Raw genomic sequence first — 17,412 nt, 5'->3', positions numbered from 1 at the left:
TCTAATACAGAGATTTCAAGAAATACACTGAAATGGAGCTGGCTACGACTTCATCATTTATTCTCCTTTGATTCCCCATTCCATTTGTAGTCCAATTCTTAATTTTCCATTCTCACTCTGTCTACCCTGACTACTCACTTCAACTGCAAAAGTAATATTGATTTTTAAAAACATTCACTGTATAATAAAATATAAACACAATAAATAGTAGTATTTTTTTCATATTTATTTCAGTGAATCCGGAAGCCCAGGTTAATAATCTCATTACCATTTTCATTTCCTTAAATTGATTCTCACTGAATATTAACTTAATATATTCATTTAGAATATAATAAACTAAATTTGGATATTTAGAGGATCTTTTAATCTCTCTACTCTGTGAGATAATAGGTAGACACATCTATACATTCTAAAATCCCAGATTTTAGGCAAATTTCAGGTAATCTGAAAATGCATATCATGATAGTGGGAAGAAGATACAAATGAGTTTACACATGAAAGACATACTACATTATTTCACATTTGAAAAGGAGTATCAAAGGTTATGAAGTTTTCACATAGATGAAATAATTATTTTAGTCTCAAATAAGACCAACTACCTTACTAATGTTTAATCAATACAGGATTGCATGGGGTTCTTAAAAAAAGTAGAGAAGCAAGCAAATGATTATCATGATTTTTACTGATGATATGATTATGGAGCTTGAAAATAGATTTCAGGTAAAGTGCATATATGGATGGTTAATGTAAACACCTCTTAATTCCATTTAGAATAATAAGTGAATAAAGCTTTTTCTTTCATGGGAAAATTATAGTAGCTTTTGCAACTATGTAAGTGGATATGGTTCCCCCCTTGGGTAGGCAACCTCCCCTTGGCTCTGATAGGTATTCCTTCAACTTCCTGTCATCACATTCATCCTCTTATCTTTCCTCAAAAAGAAGTAGATCCCCCTCCTTTCTTCGCTGAGATTTTCAACTTTCTCTTCACCGGTAACTTCTCATCAGCCTTCAAATATGATCAGGTGTCTGCCACTTTAAAAATTCCTTCTGTCTTCCTTACATCCCTTTTTATATTCTACCATAATTCTTTTATTCCTTATGAAGAAGCTCCTTTCTTGATATTCTAGGTTTCTATGTTTACCTACTCCTTAATGTAGGTTCCAATGAATTACACTCCATCAAGTAGGTATTAAACTGCTTTTGCCAAGACCACCAATGATCTGTTTCTAAATCCAGAGAGCCTTTAGTCGTACTTATTTTGTTTGAATTTTTTTTGTTTTTGGCAACACATGACACCGTTGACCACTACTTCCTTAAAACATTTTTTTCCATCTAGTTTTTTATTGGTCACTGGAGTTGAGAGCCCTGTCTATTCTATTCCAACTGATTAGTCAAAGCTAATCATATAATTCCATTCATTTTGCTAGGGGTGGGAAGTCCTTCACTATTTTGGATCAATGAGATCTAAGAAGACATTGATATTTAGGGTTGAAAAGTTTTGCTTGAAGTTTTGAAAAGTTTTGCTAAGAAGAGGTAGGGATTTAAGATTGAAAAGTTTTGCTTGTAACAGACTGCTTTTGGAAACTTGGCTCTTTCCCTTGATGGATTTGGAAGAGGAAGCTTGTATCTCTAATTGTCACTGGCACACAACATAAATAATGAGAGGGACCAATTTGGGGATAAAGCCAACAATATGGATAGAAGAATGGAGAGGGAGAAAAACCCTAAGTATTTAAAATAATATAACTGAAGACTAAATCTGAGGCTTACTCTAGATCTTGATAATCAGCTAGATATTTACTTAATATTCAAGGCTGTTTCCCTTGAAGTTTCTATAACTTGTGGTAGACCCTATTGATAAAATCTATGGTTATTCCTTCTCTGTTCTTCTTCCTAAGAACATCCCTAAATGTTGGTGTCCCATGGAGCTCTGTGTCATCGATCTGCCTCACAGCTCAATTATGACATATATTTTGATGATTGCTAAGTCTGTATCTTTAGCTAAGATTTCTCTCCTGAACTTCAGATAAATATCTCTAAATATCCACTAACCGTTACCACTTAGATACCCTAAAGATACCTCAAGTCAACACAGTAAAATGTAAACTAGGCTTGCCTCCTCCACTTCCAACCATTAACTCTTCTTGTGCTTCCAGTCTTAGTGAATGGCACATCAGTCCCTTGTCCAAATGAGAAACCTGTGTCTCAACCATGGAACTTATATCTATCTCCTATACCCTATGTCCAGTCAATCCCAACATCATGTTGGCTCACCTTTTAAGAAGATATTGAATCTATGCATTTCGCTCCACCACCCATTGCTTCCACTTACTCTCCCCTGTATTACAGTAGAAGCTTTTTAACTGGTCCAGTTGCCTTCAGTCTTTCTTCTCTATAATTCATTCTCTGAAAAGCTATCAGAATGTTCTTTAAATGAAAATTTAATCTTTGCTGTCTCATGTTTAAAACATTTCAAAACTCCCCTTCTCATTTCCTTCAGAATAAAGTACAGCACGATCAACCTTCTGTTTACCTTCCAGCCTTATTTTACACCACTCCTCTCAACTTTGGTTTCTTTACTAAACAGGTGCCCTTTCCAGAAAATCTCATAACCCTGTGTCCCAACTTCAAAGCACTAATCACACATTATGTTTATCTGCTGTGTTAAATATTGCCCAACAGGCAGATTAATAACATGTGTAACACCTGTAATCAGGGTATTAACAGCTATTTGAGGCAAAATAATTTGATATTTAATATATATATATATATATTTTAAAAAGCACTGAAGTAGTCATCAAGAGGAAAATCATCACCTAAATTACAAAGAAAGTGTGTGATTATGTAGTATATACGTAAGCTATGAAGCATAATTATAAAATTCAACCTAAGAAATAAAACAGTAGCAAGAATAATACAAATTTCCTCCATGATCTTACCCCAGTTTCCTCTTTAGAGATACCTCTAATCATAAATTTTGCTAACCATTCCCTTTTAAAAATAGTTTTCTGACTCATGTACTTATGCCTAAACAATATATTTTAGTTTTGCTTATTTTTGAGAATTATAAATTTGATAGGTTTGATGTGTTCCATCTTCTGAAACTTGTTTTTTACTAAAATTATATTTCTAAGGTTTATACATATTATCATAATTATTGATTAACTAATTTTCATTGCTTTAAAATATCCTTTTGTGTGAATAACAGAATTTATTTACATACTTTTCTGGTGGTAGGTTTTTCCGGTTTCCTACCATTGTAAACATTAAAAGTGTCTTGAATAACATCTTAGGAGGACAATTTTTAGAATATAAGGTACACTCATGGTCATCTTTATAAGATAATTTGATTCCAAAATGGCTGTTTTTATTCCTACAGGAACTATGAAAAGGTTTCCATTGCTCTTATACTAGCAAACAGTTTACATTTTTCAGACTTAATTTTTGTGGACTAGTAGGTATAAAGTAGCATCTGTTTTTTTTTTTTTTTGCATTTCTGATTGACAAAAATATTCTGCTTTTTAAAATGTTTATTTACTCTCCTAATTCTCCTTGTATTTTACCATTCTTTTGTATTGTGTTGTATGTCTTTTCTTATTGACTATATGAGTTTTAAAAAATATATTCTGGAATAGCAATCCCTTGTCTCTCATATATGTTGTAATTATCTTTTCCTGGGTTGTGGCTTTCTTCTTATTCCCTTTATGGTAATTTAACATGTAGCATTATAATTACGTACTTATCACTTAGGCTACCTCACTAGACTAAAAGATCTTCAAGTTAAGACACCATATCTTACTTTTGTTCCCCAGAATCTAAAAACTGCTCAACACATAGCTGAGCACAGTTGCTCAGTAAGTATTTATCGAGTGAATGATTAGATGAATGAACCGGTATGACTTTACAAATGGTAAATCAATCTTTTTAGTTAAATTTCATTTTACACAAATTGGCTACACCATACTGCTAAACTCAAGAGGGTCAGAAGTGTATATTACACACAATCCTGTACTTGCACTTCAAAGGTGGGTATCAGACACTAGTAAGAGGTGATAGTATCCATAGAGGTGGCAGGATATTGTTTATAAAAATCTGTTACCAACTCTGAACATTTGGCAGTGTACATTTTTCATTCTTTTCAATGCACTTATGGTTAACTAAACTCCTTATAGTGGGAAAATATTTAGTCTAAATTTATTACAAAATTAGAAATGAGGTTATGACATAAAATATGGATTACATATTACAATGGATGCACAAGGTTCATGGTTTGTGTCATTAATTTGAAACTGGTTACCTTTTTAGTAATGGTGTCCGGAGGTACATCCCGCCTCCCAAGAGGATAAGGATTCCATTGGCCACTAGGAGATACATCTTCTTGTCCATTGTCTAAAATGTTGCTTTGCTGGGACGGGGTCTATTGCAAAAATGGTATGGCATTCTTTAGTGATGTAATAGAAGTTTATCATAGTTTTCTGAAAAGAGTCCCTAGTGACTGTAAGATTAATTGTGTTTAATCACAGAAAAACAAATATTCTGAACTGGAAGTATTATTATTCACTATTTACTTAATAAGAATTCTGAATTGACAGGTTTTTGGAAGCAATGAGAAATTCAATAAAAATAACCACTTTAGAGTTATTTACTGAATTTTAAAGAAAAGTTTAGATTATTTACAATACCTGAATAAAAAATAATCCGAATAACATTAACCAATTTTTAAAACCCACAACATTTAAAAATTGCTTAATTCATTTCTTTACTATAATCTTACCGTTTAGACTATAAACTGAAACCATATAATACATAGTATATAACTTTCAATATTCCAAACCTAAAACAAATTTTATAAGGCTGTACTGATTCTGGGAGAACATGCATTGCACTAATCCAAAATAGTGTTAATAATAGCGTAGTGTAAGACTTACGGTACTATGACATTATCTACAGATAGCTTTTAGGGAAATATGAAAGCAACATCAAAAACGTTGTGCTATTAGAATCACAGCATAAAATAAATCTGACTGTTGTGTTTCTAAATTTATTTATATAGATCATTTGTGCTTTAAGTTTAAACACCTCATATATTTTTAGCTGATTTACTGCTTATTATTTTTAACAAATAATAATACCCCTGTATTTATTATTATTAGTATTTGATATGGGAGAGAGTTCCATAGTTTGACCTGAGCAGGTAATTACAACCATCAGAAAGATGGGCTCCCATAGAGGGATATAGTAGTGGTACATTTTTCCTGTGGAATGAGATTAACTTTTCTCAATGACTTTTCTCCTTCTCTAACCTACCACATATGCAGCTACTCCTTGATTTGCTGGGGAATTCTTCTGTGGATGAGAAATTATGCTGTTTCGTACACCGTTTTCTGTATATGTTTTGAAGTATCCCTATGGATAAATCAAGCCTAGTTAGAGGGTGCATGTGCAGCTCTATTCTGTGTGAGGAAGTGTCCAACCCCAGGGTGGGAGAACTGGGCCATTCTCTTCACAATGTTGCACAGATGGGCGGCTTGGCAGCTCTCATCTGGTTATACAGAGTGGTCCTTGTTGGTTTTTAAAAAAACAATTATATAACCATCCAATCTGCATGCTGATTGCATGTGTTTTTTAAAAAGGATTGCTTGGAACTATTTTAAAACAGGGTTATGATACCAGATGGAGTTTTCCTAAAGTATAATGGATATAATGAAAAGTAAGGAGGTAACTCAATTTTCTTATTGTACTTTGGCCATGTGAATTCCTTTTTCAGAAGTCTATCAGAAACTATGAACAAAGAGAAAAACCATCCTGAACTGAAGCTTCTGGGTTAGCTAGGAATGCATTCACTTGTGGTTGTTTGAAAATTCGCATGTAGGTAACACATTTAAAGTACATATTACTTGAAAAAAAACAGATTGCTACTAAATCCCTGTCTGTTTTCAAGCATCAATTTTCCTTTATTTACTAATATTTCCTTTATAATATTTCCATTATAATCTTTTCCTTTTTCAGATTAACACGTTTGCATATGCCCCCCCCACAGTTTTTCTATATATTAAAATACAACAAATCAAGTTATTAAAATTAAGCAGTTAAAATATAAGTATTCAGGGTAAGCACTCCCAGCTGGTGTTTTTTTGTTTGTTTTTGGTTTAAATTAATATCCATGTCTTTCTGGCTTGATTTCTTTGCCAGTGAAATGGGATAAAAAATGTGTTCATCTGGCTAGGTGTTTGCAAAATACACTTTTAAGAAGTGGCCAGAATATATAACACAGATATCCCTTTTTTTCCCCCTTCTATATCATGTCCATCTCCTTCTCTATTTCCTCTACGAGTCCTGCTTCAGCTTCCCAGACAGGACTCTTTGTCACAGAGAGCAACTGAGAATTGCAGAATTTTTCTTGGTGTTAAAAAAAGGTGAAAACCCTTTAGTTGACATCCTAATATCGTAATGGTGTAGGTTCTTCATTCATTTAGGAATCTCTCTCTCTTTTTAAAATTAGAATGAGCAACCACATCGATTCTACATTACAGGGGTCAAAGAAAACATAAACATGCAGACACGTGAAAAAAATACTTTCACTAGACACGGAAATTAAAGGAATTTCCTGAAAGCAATTTCCTTTATTCATTTCAAGAATGCTCTGGCCTTTTTTGTTTTTCTTAAGTGAGACATCCTGGGAGGAAGGGGAGTTTAAGTTTGGAGAAGTAGAAAGACCATGAAAACAGCTTATCAATGTTGGGGGGAGGGCGGGGATGGGTAATCTAAAAAAGAATTATACAGTGGGTTCACATTCTGTTCCTAAGGTGTACAGCTATTTACTAAAAAATTATACTTTTCACAAACTGCTACTGAATTGTATGTAAATGCAATTGCTGAGTTGTGAAAATTCTAACAAAGGTTAAAAGGAGCAACTGAAAAACATTTAAAAAAGTAATGAAGCTATCATTGTTGAAATTTGTTATTTCAGAGAAAATAACCAAATTGAGATTCAGTTACTCATTCAATTATTTCTAATACTACATTCTAGATGTTTTCTTTAGATACTTTAAAAAAGTAGGAATGAATCTTCTTTTCCTCAGCATATGTAACCAATTAAATATAGAAGACATCGAAAATTACCATATTGCACCATTTTCTCAGCGTCTAAATTCTGTAGATCTTTAATATTTCAAAATATAGACAAAATGGTCATTATGATTTAGTGAAAAATCAGAAATTATATTTGTTAAGAAATACTCCAATGCTAGGAGTTTTGCTGATGGGACTCTGTCCCAAAAATGACCATGGACATTTATAGATTTAACATTTATGTTTTTGACTACTGTGAATGAGCACAAGTGTGTACTGGAAGAAGTAATTTCTAATTTGGCTGAGACATAAATATGCATGAAAACGTGTGATATATATATGCATGTATATAAATGTGTGCATGCATGTGTTTATATGTGCCTATGTGAGTATGTGTGTATATGCAGGATTCACGTATATGAATAAATGAGCTTAGCTGACCCAGTAGTTTTACTTGGGTTAGCTAATTAATGGATACACTGAATGCTTGACAAATTATACTTACTGCATTTAGCTGGAGAAATTATATGAGAGTGGTATTAGCATTTGGCACTTTGCAAATGTCTCAGGATGTATGCCTTAAGATCTCAAGGATCTATTTTGCTTAGTAATTAGCCTATAGTTCACAAAGGCATTACCATAGATTCAAAAACGTTTTAAAAACAATTTTCCCAAAAGTATTTCCAGTGAAAATTGGAATATAATTTATTTTCCACATATATTTAAAAAATAGGTATTACAAAGACAAATATACGCCAAGTTACAATATAAATGATTTTGATTTCAAGGGGTCCAATCTGAAGGTGGTAATGTAATGTTCAGATGATTTTTAAACCAGCATTTCATTATTATGGTTAGGAAGCGTATGTATGAGTACTAACATTATTATGTTGGTAATGTTAGTCATTGTCCATGAGGATTTATGTGGATTTACAGGCTGGAGGTTTTTTTCATAATTAGAAAGATAAGTGAACCTTCCTTGAGTGATAGATAGCCGATAATAAATCCAGCAGAATCAATAGAAACTATAGGCAATAGAAACTATAGCCCCAAGGTGCTACATAAATCTTGCTTTGCTTTCAGCAGAAAAAAATGGGATTAAGTAACCCATGAGAGTAGGGTGAATAAATGCATATCAAATGTTGGTACTATTTGATCCTGAATCATGTGCATAGATCCAGTAAGAAAGGACATTAGAAATTTAAAAACTAATTTTAAATAGGTGCAAACATTTCTATCTAAATTTCTCTAATTCAAAAGATAGTAGGATGAGTATCAAGTAATAAAACAGATAGCAAGGCCATCTTCTTCCAGGCAAAATTCTATGAAAAGATTATTTAATACATATATTTCCATCATTTCAACTTCCCTTCCTCTGAAATTGTAATTTATATTAGTGTCTGTTCCAATAAGGCACTAAGTAGTGGGTGCTACGGTATAATATGGTGGGAGAAGTTGAAAAGAAAGGAACAAGACAAAAAAGTATCAGTTTCTTCAATGTGGAAGAGATCATGCTATACCCCAGCCACACACCTGCAGAGGTGGAATTAGAAGAGGCCAGTGATTTCTTCCCCAGTCCCACTTGTCTCTGGGGCTGCAGTAGCAGGAATGATTAACTTGTGATTTTGGGGGGTTCACAATCTTTGGCCTTTCCCTGCCATCAAGCATATTTCCTGGTGATACTGAGTGCCCAGGAAATGGGTGAGCATGAGGTAACTTTAAGCGGTTACTTTAAGGTAAAGGTAAGGTAAGGTTACTTAAGGTAACATTAAACATTTACTAAATTCTGCTACGAGAGCCCTGTGTCCGTAGCACAGAGGGAATGATTTGGGTCATGATAGGTTTTGGATTAGTTAATATATTCGACTTGTGTATTCTCTTCTCCATCCCATAATATCTATTTTTCTGGATTATTGTGAAGATGATGTGAGATCATAATGTATATGAACAAACTTTATCAACTATTTTGAGTTATGTTCTCTGAAAATGCCAGGTTTTATAAATATTTGAGAAGGCTTCATTGTACAGTAAAAACAGCTGGGACCAGGGTGCCAAGCAGAGTCAGATTCAAATTTTGCCTACTACCATGTTAAGTGCCAGGGTTACAGTAGTAAAACAGAATTGAGGGCAGTTCCTTTGTGTGACACGTGAGCCTCAGTTTCCTCATTTGTACAATGAGATAAATACTTCCTTTGTGGATTTATGAGGGTAGTGTGAAAAAACATATTTAAGGTACCCAATGGTACCAGGTACACAGTAGATTCTTCATAAATCCTAGTCTTTATTCTCTTGTTGAAATTCTTATTCTACCATTAATCTGGATAATAAAAATGGCATTTTGAACTGACATTTTACAATATTAGATTTCTCTCTAATAACATAAAATTTCAAGACAATAGCTAAGCTCAATTACAACAGAACACATCCAAAGAAGCACATGGAACCATTAATAATGTCATAGAAAGTTGCTTTAAATGCTTTTTGGAGAGGCAGTAAATAAATGATAAATGGATAAATGAATGAATGAATAAATAAATAAATGAATAGATAGAAAATATTAATAATTTTATAATTTAATAGCTGATTTATATAGGTTAAGTGTTCTGGTTATAAGTACTATTAATTTTTTTAGGAAATTAAAATAAATATCAATGAATAAAAACATTAAAGAATATTAAATATTAAAATAATTTTGGGGCACCTGGGTGGCTCAGTCAGCTGAGCGTCCGACTTCAGCTCAGGTCATGATCTCATGGTTTGTGAGTTTGAGACCCGCATTGAGCTTGCTGCTGTCAGCACAGAGCCCGCTTTGGATCCTGGGCCCCACCACTCTGTTCCCCTCCCCTGCTGATGCTCTCTCTCTCTCAAAAAGAAATAAAACATTTAAAAAATAATAAAATAATTTTGTTGTATTTATTAACATTCTGTTAATATCTTAACAGATGTCATACAATTACCATAGAATATGTAATTTACTGTTCATAGTGTGGAGCCTATATGTGGCTTGTAATTCATGAAAAATGTTTAATACTTGACCTGGCATGTAATAAATATGAACAAATTAGAAATATTCAACGCACAGCAAAATCTGGGAAAGTCTTTTCTTTTCATCTACATAAATATTCACTTTTAAAATAGAAGTATAGATTCTTTGATCTTCATTCACAAATAGCTATATCCTTTAAATAATTTATTACAAATTTGTTTAAAAATTTGAAAAAAAAACTAGATATTTTTGGTAACTTAAATAGAAACTCAAACCAAAAAACAAATAATACACTGAGTCAGGACCTCAGTTAGCACAAATAGTGACTTCCTGTCAATTACCAAAATGGAGGTCGGGGGAGGTCAGAAGCACTGAAAGGTGCCCTCTCTGGGCAACCTGCAAAAAGATAGTCTCAGTGTGACAGAGAAAATACAAACAGTGCTCCTTTCTCTTAATTGAGAGAGGTTAAGGCTTGAAAACAGAGTATGGGGAAAGAGTGTGGATTTCAGCCTTGAATGTTCCCGGGGTAGGGCACTACCTACACAAAAGTAGCTGCAACTCGAATTCCAGTGCTTACATGGTAATGCATGAAAATGTTAATTTAGATTCCTTCGACATTCAGAGTCATTTACCACAGCACCTAACTAAGGATTGCCAGGATTGTCATTTAGGAATTTTATAAATAAAAAGAGCTCAGTATTTCCACGGGAACATGGACAGTTTTGTCAATTTTATCTACTGAAAATGTTTGTTTATAAATTGCTCTTACTCTATATTTTCAATGAAATTCTCATGGCTCACAAGCGTTTAGAGACTGAAAAGAAATCTTAAATTACTGACATTAATTTTTATTATCTTAAGTAGCGAAAGTGTTGTAATAGGTTTTTATGCAAAGGAAAATAATTTTTGCCTGTCTCCTCTCCTGGTGAGAAGGGTTCAGGGAAATTAAGCCTCAAACATAGGATCTGTTAGCAATGGCCAGTGGAGCCAAGAAAGGAAAATTTTACGAGAGGCTGTCTCTAAAACTTGGCAGAGAAACCAAAGAAATTTTCAAATTAAAGAAGCTCTGTGGAAGAGATGTGCCTGAGCACAAAGATAACGGGGCAGAGACAGACTGGAATCCATGGAAGTAGGGTCTGGAGTATTATTGAGATATCGAGCACTCAGTGCCCATACCTAATAAAGTTCCTGCACTGGCAGCAGGTAGGAAAGTTGTCCCAGATGTCTAAAGCTCAAAGTTTATAGGGCTTAAACTGATAATTTAGGGTCATAAAATCTTTTAGGGGTAATGGAGTAGTTGCCCTGTCCGTATTCTTTATTCCCTCCCTTGCCTTCTCTCTCTCTCTCTCTCTCTCTCTCTCTCTCTCGTGTGGATAATAACATATTGATGATAATTAGTTTTGAGATGGAATATTTCAATACTTGAATTATTCTTGGTTTGCAGTTTAATGAAGTTCCCAAAGAGAATTCCTTTAGCTCATCTCTGTACTTAACCGAGGAAGGTTGAAAAGTCTCCAAATATGATAACTCTGTAATATTTCCGATATAAATGATCTTAGAGCTATAGTAACAGTTAATGAATGCATTTTCTAGGCTACCCCACACAAGATCAGAAAATTAATACAGCAACACAGAGGTACTGAATTTATATCTGGGGAACACTGCAGACATTGAGAAATATATGTTTCAAGTATAGCCCCATTTTTCAGAATATATTTATGTCATTCTATAGATGGATAAGCAAATAGGACTAAACAAACAAAATAAGGGGTTTTCCATATAATTTGAGGGGGTTCAAGCAATAGCTCCCTTCCTATCAACATGTCTCTAATCTGCTCACTGAATTTTGAAATTCCACCCTCTTAGTTTAAGGGTTTGATTTCTACCAAGTGCCAAGCCCTCCAGGGGAGAGACCTATTTCAGTTGTGATGTCTCATTACTCCTTAGTGCAAACACATTTCAGGGTCTTTTGAATGCTGGTTTTGTGAGGGCAGAAGATGAGAATCCTGGGCATCTGAGGGGACATGAAGAAAAGGTTCCATTAAAGTAGAGGCTGCCATAGAAAGGGTCTTGCTGATAGTGTGCTGGAGCTGATTTGTACTAGCTCGTGAGAGCTAACTGGACTCATGTCCCAGTTCTGTGTTCAGCGATGTTAAGTTAGTACCTTGAATTTGGCCATAGAGGGAGTGGTTACATCATAGACATTAGCAAACACCACAAACCAGGGTTTGTTCTTCTCCCTGGAAGGAAAGTTACCTACACACCCCCTGTCCTGCCACAGGAGACTGAGGACAGGAAAAACAACATTCAAAAGTTCTTAATTTAGTCTTTTTTTTTTCTTTCCAAAATAATTGTGGGTGAGGAAAAAGCTGTGAATATAAATGTCTCTTTGGTTTTATTCCTCTATTCACAGTAGGAAGCAAACTATCCAGAGTCAGGGATTGTTATTAAGACTAATTTGACAATAAAACATGGATTCAAGGTCTTTTGACCCTCATTTTGTTGGGATAGGTTTTTTTTTTCTTATGTTCATCAATTTTATTATGAGAGAAGTGTTTGGAGGCTACTGTCATTCTGTTATCCCTACTTTGCATTGCTTTTTTCATAAAACTTACTAGGTTAATGACTATATTAATAATATAGTCATAATGACATATTGTGTGAAAATGACTCATTAGCCTCCATCAAAATGTAACTAAGACAGAGGCATTAATCCATTTCAACAGGTAAAATGTGCATTCTCAGTTTTGCCTGAATAAAACAGCAGAAATGTTCTTTTGACAATGGAAATGTTTCCTCTTCCAGTATATTTCATTTCAAATTAGCCCACAATTTCACTTAAGGCCATGTTAACGTGCTCCTTTCCCATTAGTCTAGGGTGAGTAACAATTTGCTAGCTAAACCACAACTTGCTCCTCACGTTTTATGTCTGTGTAATATTTCCCACAAAGACAATGGGCTGAAGGATCATTGAGAAGTGCCAAACACTTCATTCCCATTCTAATTTAGGTCTCTATGTCGTTTCCAAAGGAATCAACTGAAATCCAACAATAATTTCTAGCTCTGTTCTCAGAATGTGTCAGCAAGGGAACATAGGGCTATCTCTGAAAAGGTTTAAAAATACATGTTTATATATCTACACACACACGAAAGAAAGGAGAACAAAGAAGAAAAAGAAATGGGTAATAAGAAAATGAGCCTTAGAGCAACTCAAAAAGCCATGTGCCTGCTCAATCCAAAAAGCAAAGCTATTAAGCAGGAACCTGCAAATCGTTCTAGCTCCAAAGATTCATTTAGCAGCTAAGAGTTTGGGCTCCACATCATTTGCCCTTGTGCTTTTTGAACTCAGGAGAGTCTATAAGCAGGGTTGTATGTACAGCCTAAACACATTAAGTGAACAAACAACATTAATTGGCTTTGGTATGCTGACACATGTAAGGCAGTCCATACTTACTTTCTGAAGAGGTAGTTCTTGTAGATCAAATTTAGACTTAGTCTGCAAGTTTAAAGTCATGCTTCTGCCTGCATGCATTGCTGAAATACCTCCATAGGGCAGCATGCCAAGGTTAACTGTGTTGTGTTTGTAAGCAGCATTCTGAGTAGAGGAAATAATCATGTGACAGGGTGTGAACACATGCTCAACAAACTGATTATTACATGAACATGTTTAAATTTATAACATTTAACTTTAAGCGGGCAAACAGTAACTTCCTTTTAAACATGCACTTGATCAGACAGAAGCATACAGTAAACAGTGTTAGTTATGCACATAATGAGTACCATCCAAAACTACAGAAAAGACAAAAAAGCAAGGATACATTCTGTTTTACATTTGCTGCTAACTCAAAGGCATAAAATCTATCTCTTCTATATCATGATAGTAGTGACTTTGGACAAATGTTGTTCATCTGTGGTAGTCTATTGATTCGAAAATTTCAAACAGTGCGATCTTAATCAAATTCTGCCAGCTGCAAATCTCATGGTCTCTTTCACATTGTGAGATAAACACATACAAAAGACAAATGCCAGCTTCTAATGCTGCCTTAAAATGGATGTACTACAATGTTAAAGCCAAAATCAGTGTCCTTTATTTCTGTCTATAGACATAATTACAGCAACTCAGAAAAAGATCTGGTCAGAAAATCATTCAATCTGACTATTGGCTAACTGAATTTACTGATTAATTTAGTAAAACCAGTCAAATAACTTGTATGTGGATCTGAGGATTCTAAGGTTTTTTTTTGTTGCTTAAAAATTACATTTTAAAATGGAGAAATTTCATAATGAATCTATAGGAATTTTGATTTGAACTATTAATGCTATGTATCAATTTTAGTATATGTGCTGCCGAAGCGAGCACAGTGCTATGTATCAAAAATACCTAACTATCTAGAGCACTCTGGTGATATCTGCATCGTGGTTATCCTTCAATCGGTGCATCTAAAGTTATCCCAAGTGTCTGATAGCTAGTTAATTTTTTTCTACAGAACGTCATTTAAATTAAAACATTTTGTAGGCCCTGTCATCAAATAGCTTCCATTAGTACAATCTCCACTTTCCAACTCTCATAAAAATGTAATAATTAACAGTATTTGGCCCTTTTAAGTAATTCTCTTATTTTGGATTAAAAAAAAACTACACAAATTAACTTAGTACACTTTTTAAAGACTGAATGTTCTTGAACAATAACAGCAAACAGCTATTCTATTCTGAGGGCGTTGTTTGCAAAGTAATGACTTTTAGCATCAGTTTTACTGAACTCAGTTGAAAGACTATGCTCCTGATGGTGTGTGCTTGTCTACCAATCACATTTGTTATGGATCCTTGATTATTTCATCCAGAGATTTTTCATTGTCACCATGCCAAAGTTGAAAAGGACACTGAACATTTCAATCTAGCACCTGAATGATTCCTTAAGGTTTAAAATTACTTCAGTCTAGTGCCTTCTTAGTTCCTGCAGAAGAGTAGCAATCTCGGACATAGGGGTTCAGGTTTTAAATTCTCTCAGTCACAGTGGGAGTCTGTAGTGGAAGCATGAGCCTTGAGGTTAAACTACAGGAGAAAACAGCATCTTTTATCTGTAGCTGCCTCTCCAAGGTCAACACCGGGCAAGATCCTTAACCAACACCATTTTGGGCTGTTAAGCTTATCCAGTGTCCAGGCCTCTAGGCAGTTCTGTCTTATGAAGAATGGACAAAGATCTTATGGTTTCTAACATAACTATTTGATATCCGGATTGAAATCTTCACCTAAATTTCACTGGGAAAAAAACACACCAAATCTCCGGTGCAGTCTGACTTTGAACAGTATGTGAAGTAGCACAGCTATGTCTAAACCAGTTTTATATAACGAGACTGTGCTTCAGTACCCTGAATTCATGTTTGTGAATAGCTGAAAAGTTTTAAGTAAGATACAGCCTGAAAAGCTCAATAACTCCACTGAGGGGGGGAAGAAATGTTATGTGGAGGAAACAAGAAAAAGAACTTTCAGAACCCAGTGGCTTGAAGCAATACTCTCAGGTAACTTAATTTCTTGGAATAAAATAAGAAGCTATTGCACATACATTGAAGTTGATCTGAGGAATGAAAGACAGACTGAGGGAATTATAAACATACAGGGGAAACGTGGAGGCTAATTAAAAAGGAAGGTGTGGGCACAGCAATAGGAAACACGCATGAGTTTACTTTTAATTATCTGGATCTGGGATTGGCAGGAGGCTTCCAAACTTCTGCTGATCCAAATCCCCCTCCCCCAGACCTATTTTCTTCTTTCCAAATTCCTGCTCCAGCTAGCGGAGTAGCTCTGATCAAAGGAGAGGAACTGTTTATCTGAGAAACCAGTAAATAAATGATGGTACCAAATGCTTAGAATTTTGTCTTCTTTCTCATGCTTTGTTCTCACTCACTCTTCTCTTGCCTCAAATTACTAGCCATTGCACATATGCTCCGAAAAGCTTCTTATAACCTTTCTTGACTAGTTCATCTTACCCTGTTACGTATGGTCGTGTCTACACGAGGCCAGAGTTCCCAAACTGTACTGTATTATTTGGCCCCAAATATTTTCGCCCTCCAAGTTATCTGTCTACATGGAGGGTAAAAGTTGAGGTAAGGCATGGTGACAACTGACCAGGTGTCTCCCACTGACAGCCAGTCATGAGGCTTTGATGAGGCTCCCTTCAATGGGACTGAGCACACCTATTTGAAACAGACATTCTGATGAAATATTTTGCAAGGCAGAACCAATTTCCACATTGAAAAACTAACACCCACACCCCCATTTATCAGTTCACTTTTCCCTAAAAATAATTGTGTTCTTGTCATGTAGACACGACCTCCAAACAATATAACTACTTAAAAAGAGTATACCTGAAAACATAAAATTCAATATTAAAGAAATATATAATAAATGCAGTGACCTGTGTTTTTAACAGGACACCAAATAAAATAATAAAACTATTGAGCAAAACTTTCTAATGGTATATTATTAATTATTACCCAGAGCCCCAATTTACACTAAGTTCTTCAACCCTAGGAAATGAGAACAAAGGCTCTATTTTTACAAGAGACCTGAGGATTCTAAGGTCAATGCAGAGTACGCAAAGCCCTCTACACCAAAGCCATGAAGTATACTCACTGATAATGGTCAATTGATCATAGTTCTACAAAATGGAATACCAGATTTTTCTTAGAGAGATAGATATGAACAGGCAACAAAAAGTCATTCTCAGCTTTAAAACAGTACATATATATATATATATATTTTACTCTCCTCAATCACTATTAATTCCATGCTTTATTATGACTCAGTTTGTAACTGAATTGGGATTAATTTCCTTTTGCGTTGTTGTTGCAATATTCACACTAATTTGTACATTTGTAGTCTTCATAAAGACATCAGCTATTTTTGTTGCCTATAGTATGATTTGAATTTAAGCATTTATTTCTTTATAAAAGCCAACATTTGAAATGGCAGGATTTTTTATTTAATAAAGTAATGTGTAGGAGGGCATTTAATCTCTGCTTATTTTATCTTTCTGTTTCTTGCTGGGAAGATTATTGCTCATTAGAAGTAATAAGTTTACGAGTCCCATAGCAGTAACTGTATGCAAATTTTATAAACAAATTAGGCTTGACTTTATTATAAGTGAGTCTGTGCATTAAGGGGCAAAATACTCACTTTTTATAGATTCAATAAAAATCGTACTCCCTAGGTCACTAGAGAACAGTTCTGTGTCCTAGGAGAGGCATTCTGCCTTAATGGCCAGAAAGCAATTGAAGCACCGTCCCATATAATAGAGTCAAATTCTTTCTTACTAACAATATTTAGGCTAGATTTGATAAATCATTCACCTACAG

The 17,412-nt window shown here is 34.5% G+C and overlaps 1 protein-coding gene across 8 annotated transcripts in view; it reads right to left on the bottom strand.

Moving 5' to 3' along the window:
* The window catches only part of LRRC7 (leucine rich repeat containing 7), a 550,975-nt gene that overhangs the window by 71,917 nt on the left and 461,646 nt on the right, over nucleotides 1-17,412 (bottom strand). For 6 of the 8 annotated variants that reach the window (XM_053214212.1, XM_027058879.2, XM_053214211.1 and 3 more), the window contains 2 exons: nucleotides 13,512-13,652; nucleotides 4,298-4,417 (listed from right to left, as the gene is read on the bottom strand). In XM_053214212.1, coding sequence (XP_053070187.1) covers nucleotides 4,298-4,417; nucleotides 13,512-13,652 — 261 coding nt within the window. The remainder of the gene's footprint in view (nucleotides 1-4,297; nucleotides 4,418-13,511; nucleotides 13,653-17,412) is intronic. The other 2 variants (XR_008294946.1, XM_053214210.1) reach the window with 1 other exon arrangement.

This window comes from Acinonyx jubatus, chromosome C1, assembly GCF_027475565.1.
Source record: "Acinonyx jubatus isolate Ajub_Pintada_27869175 chromosome C1, VMU_Ajub_asm_v1.0, whole genome shotgun sequence".
Taxonomy (NCBI): Eukaryota; Metazoa; Chordata; class Mammalia; order Carnivora; family Felidae; genus Acinonyx; species Acinonyx jubatus.
Note: the sequence above shows the minus strand (reverse complement) of the source record. Positions and strands in the feature narration are given on the sequence as shown.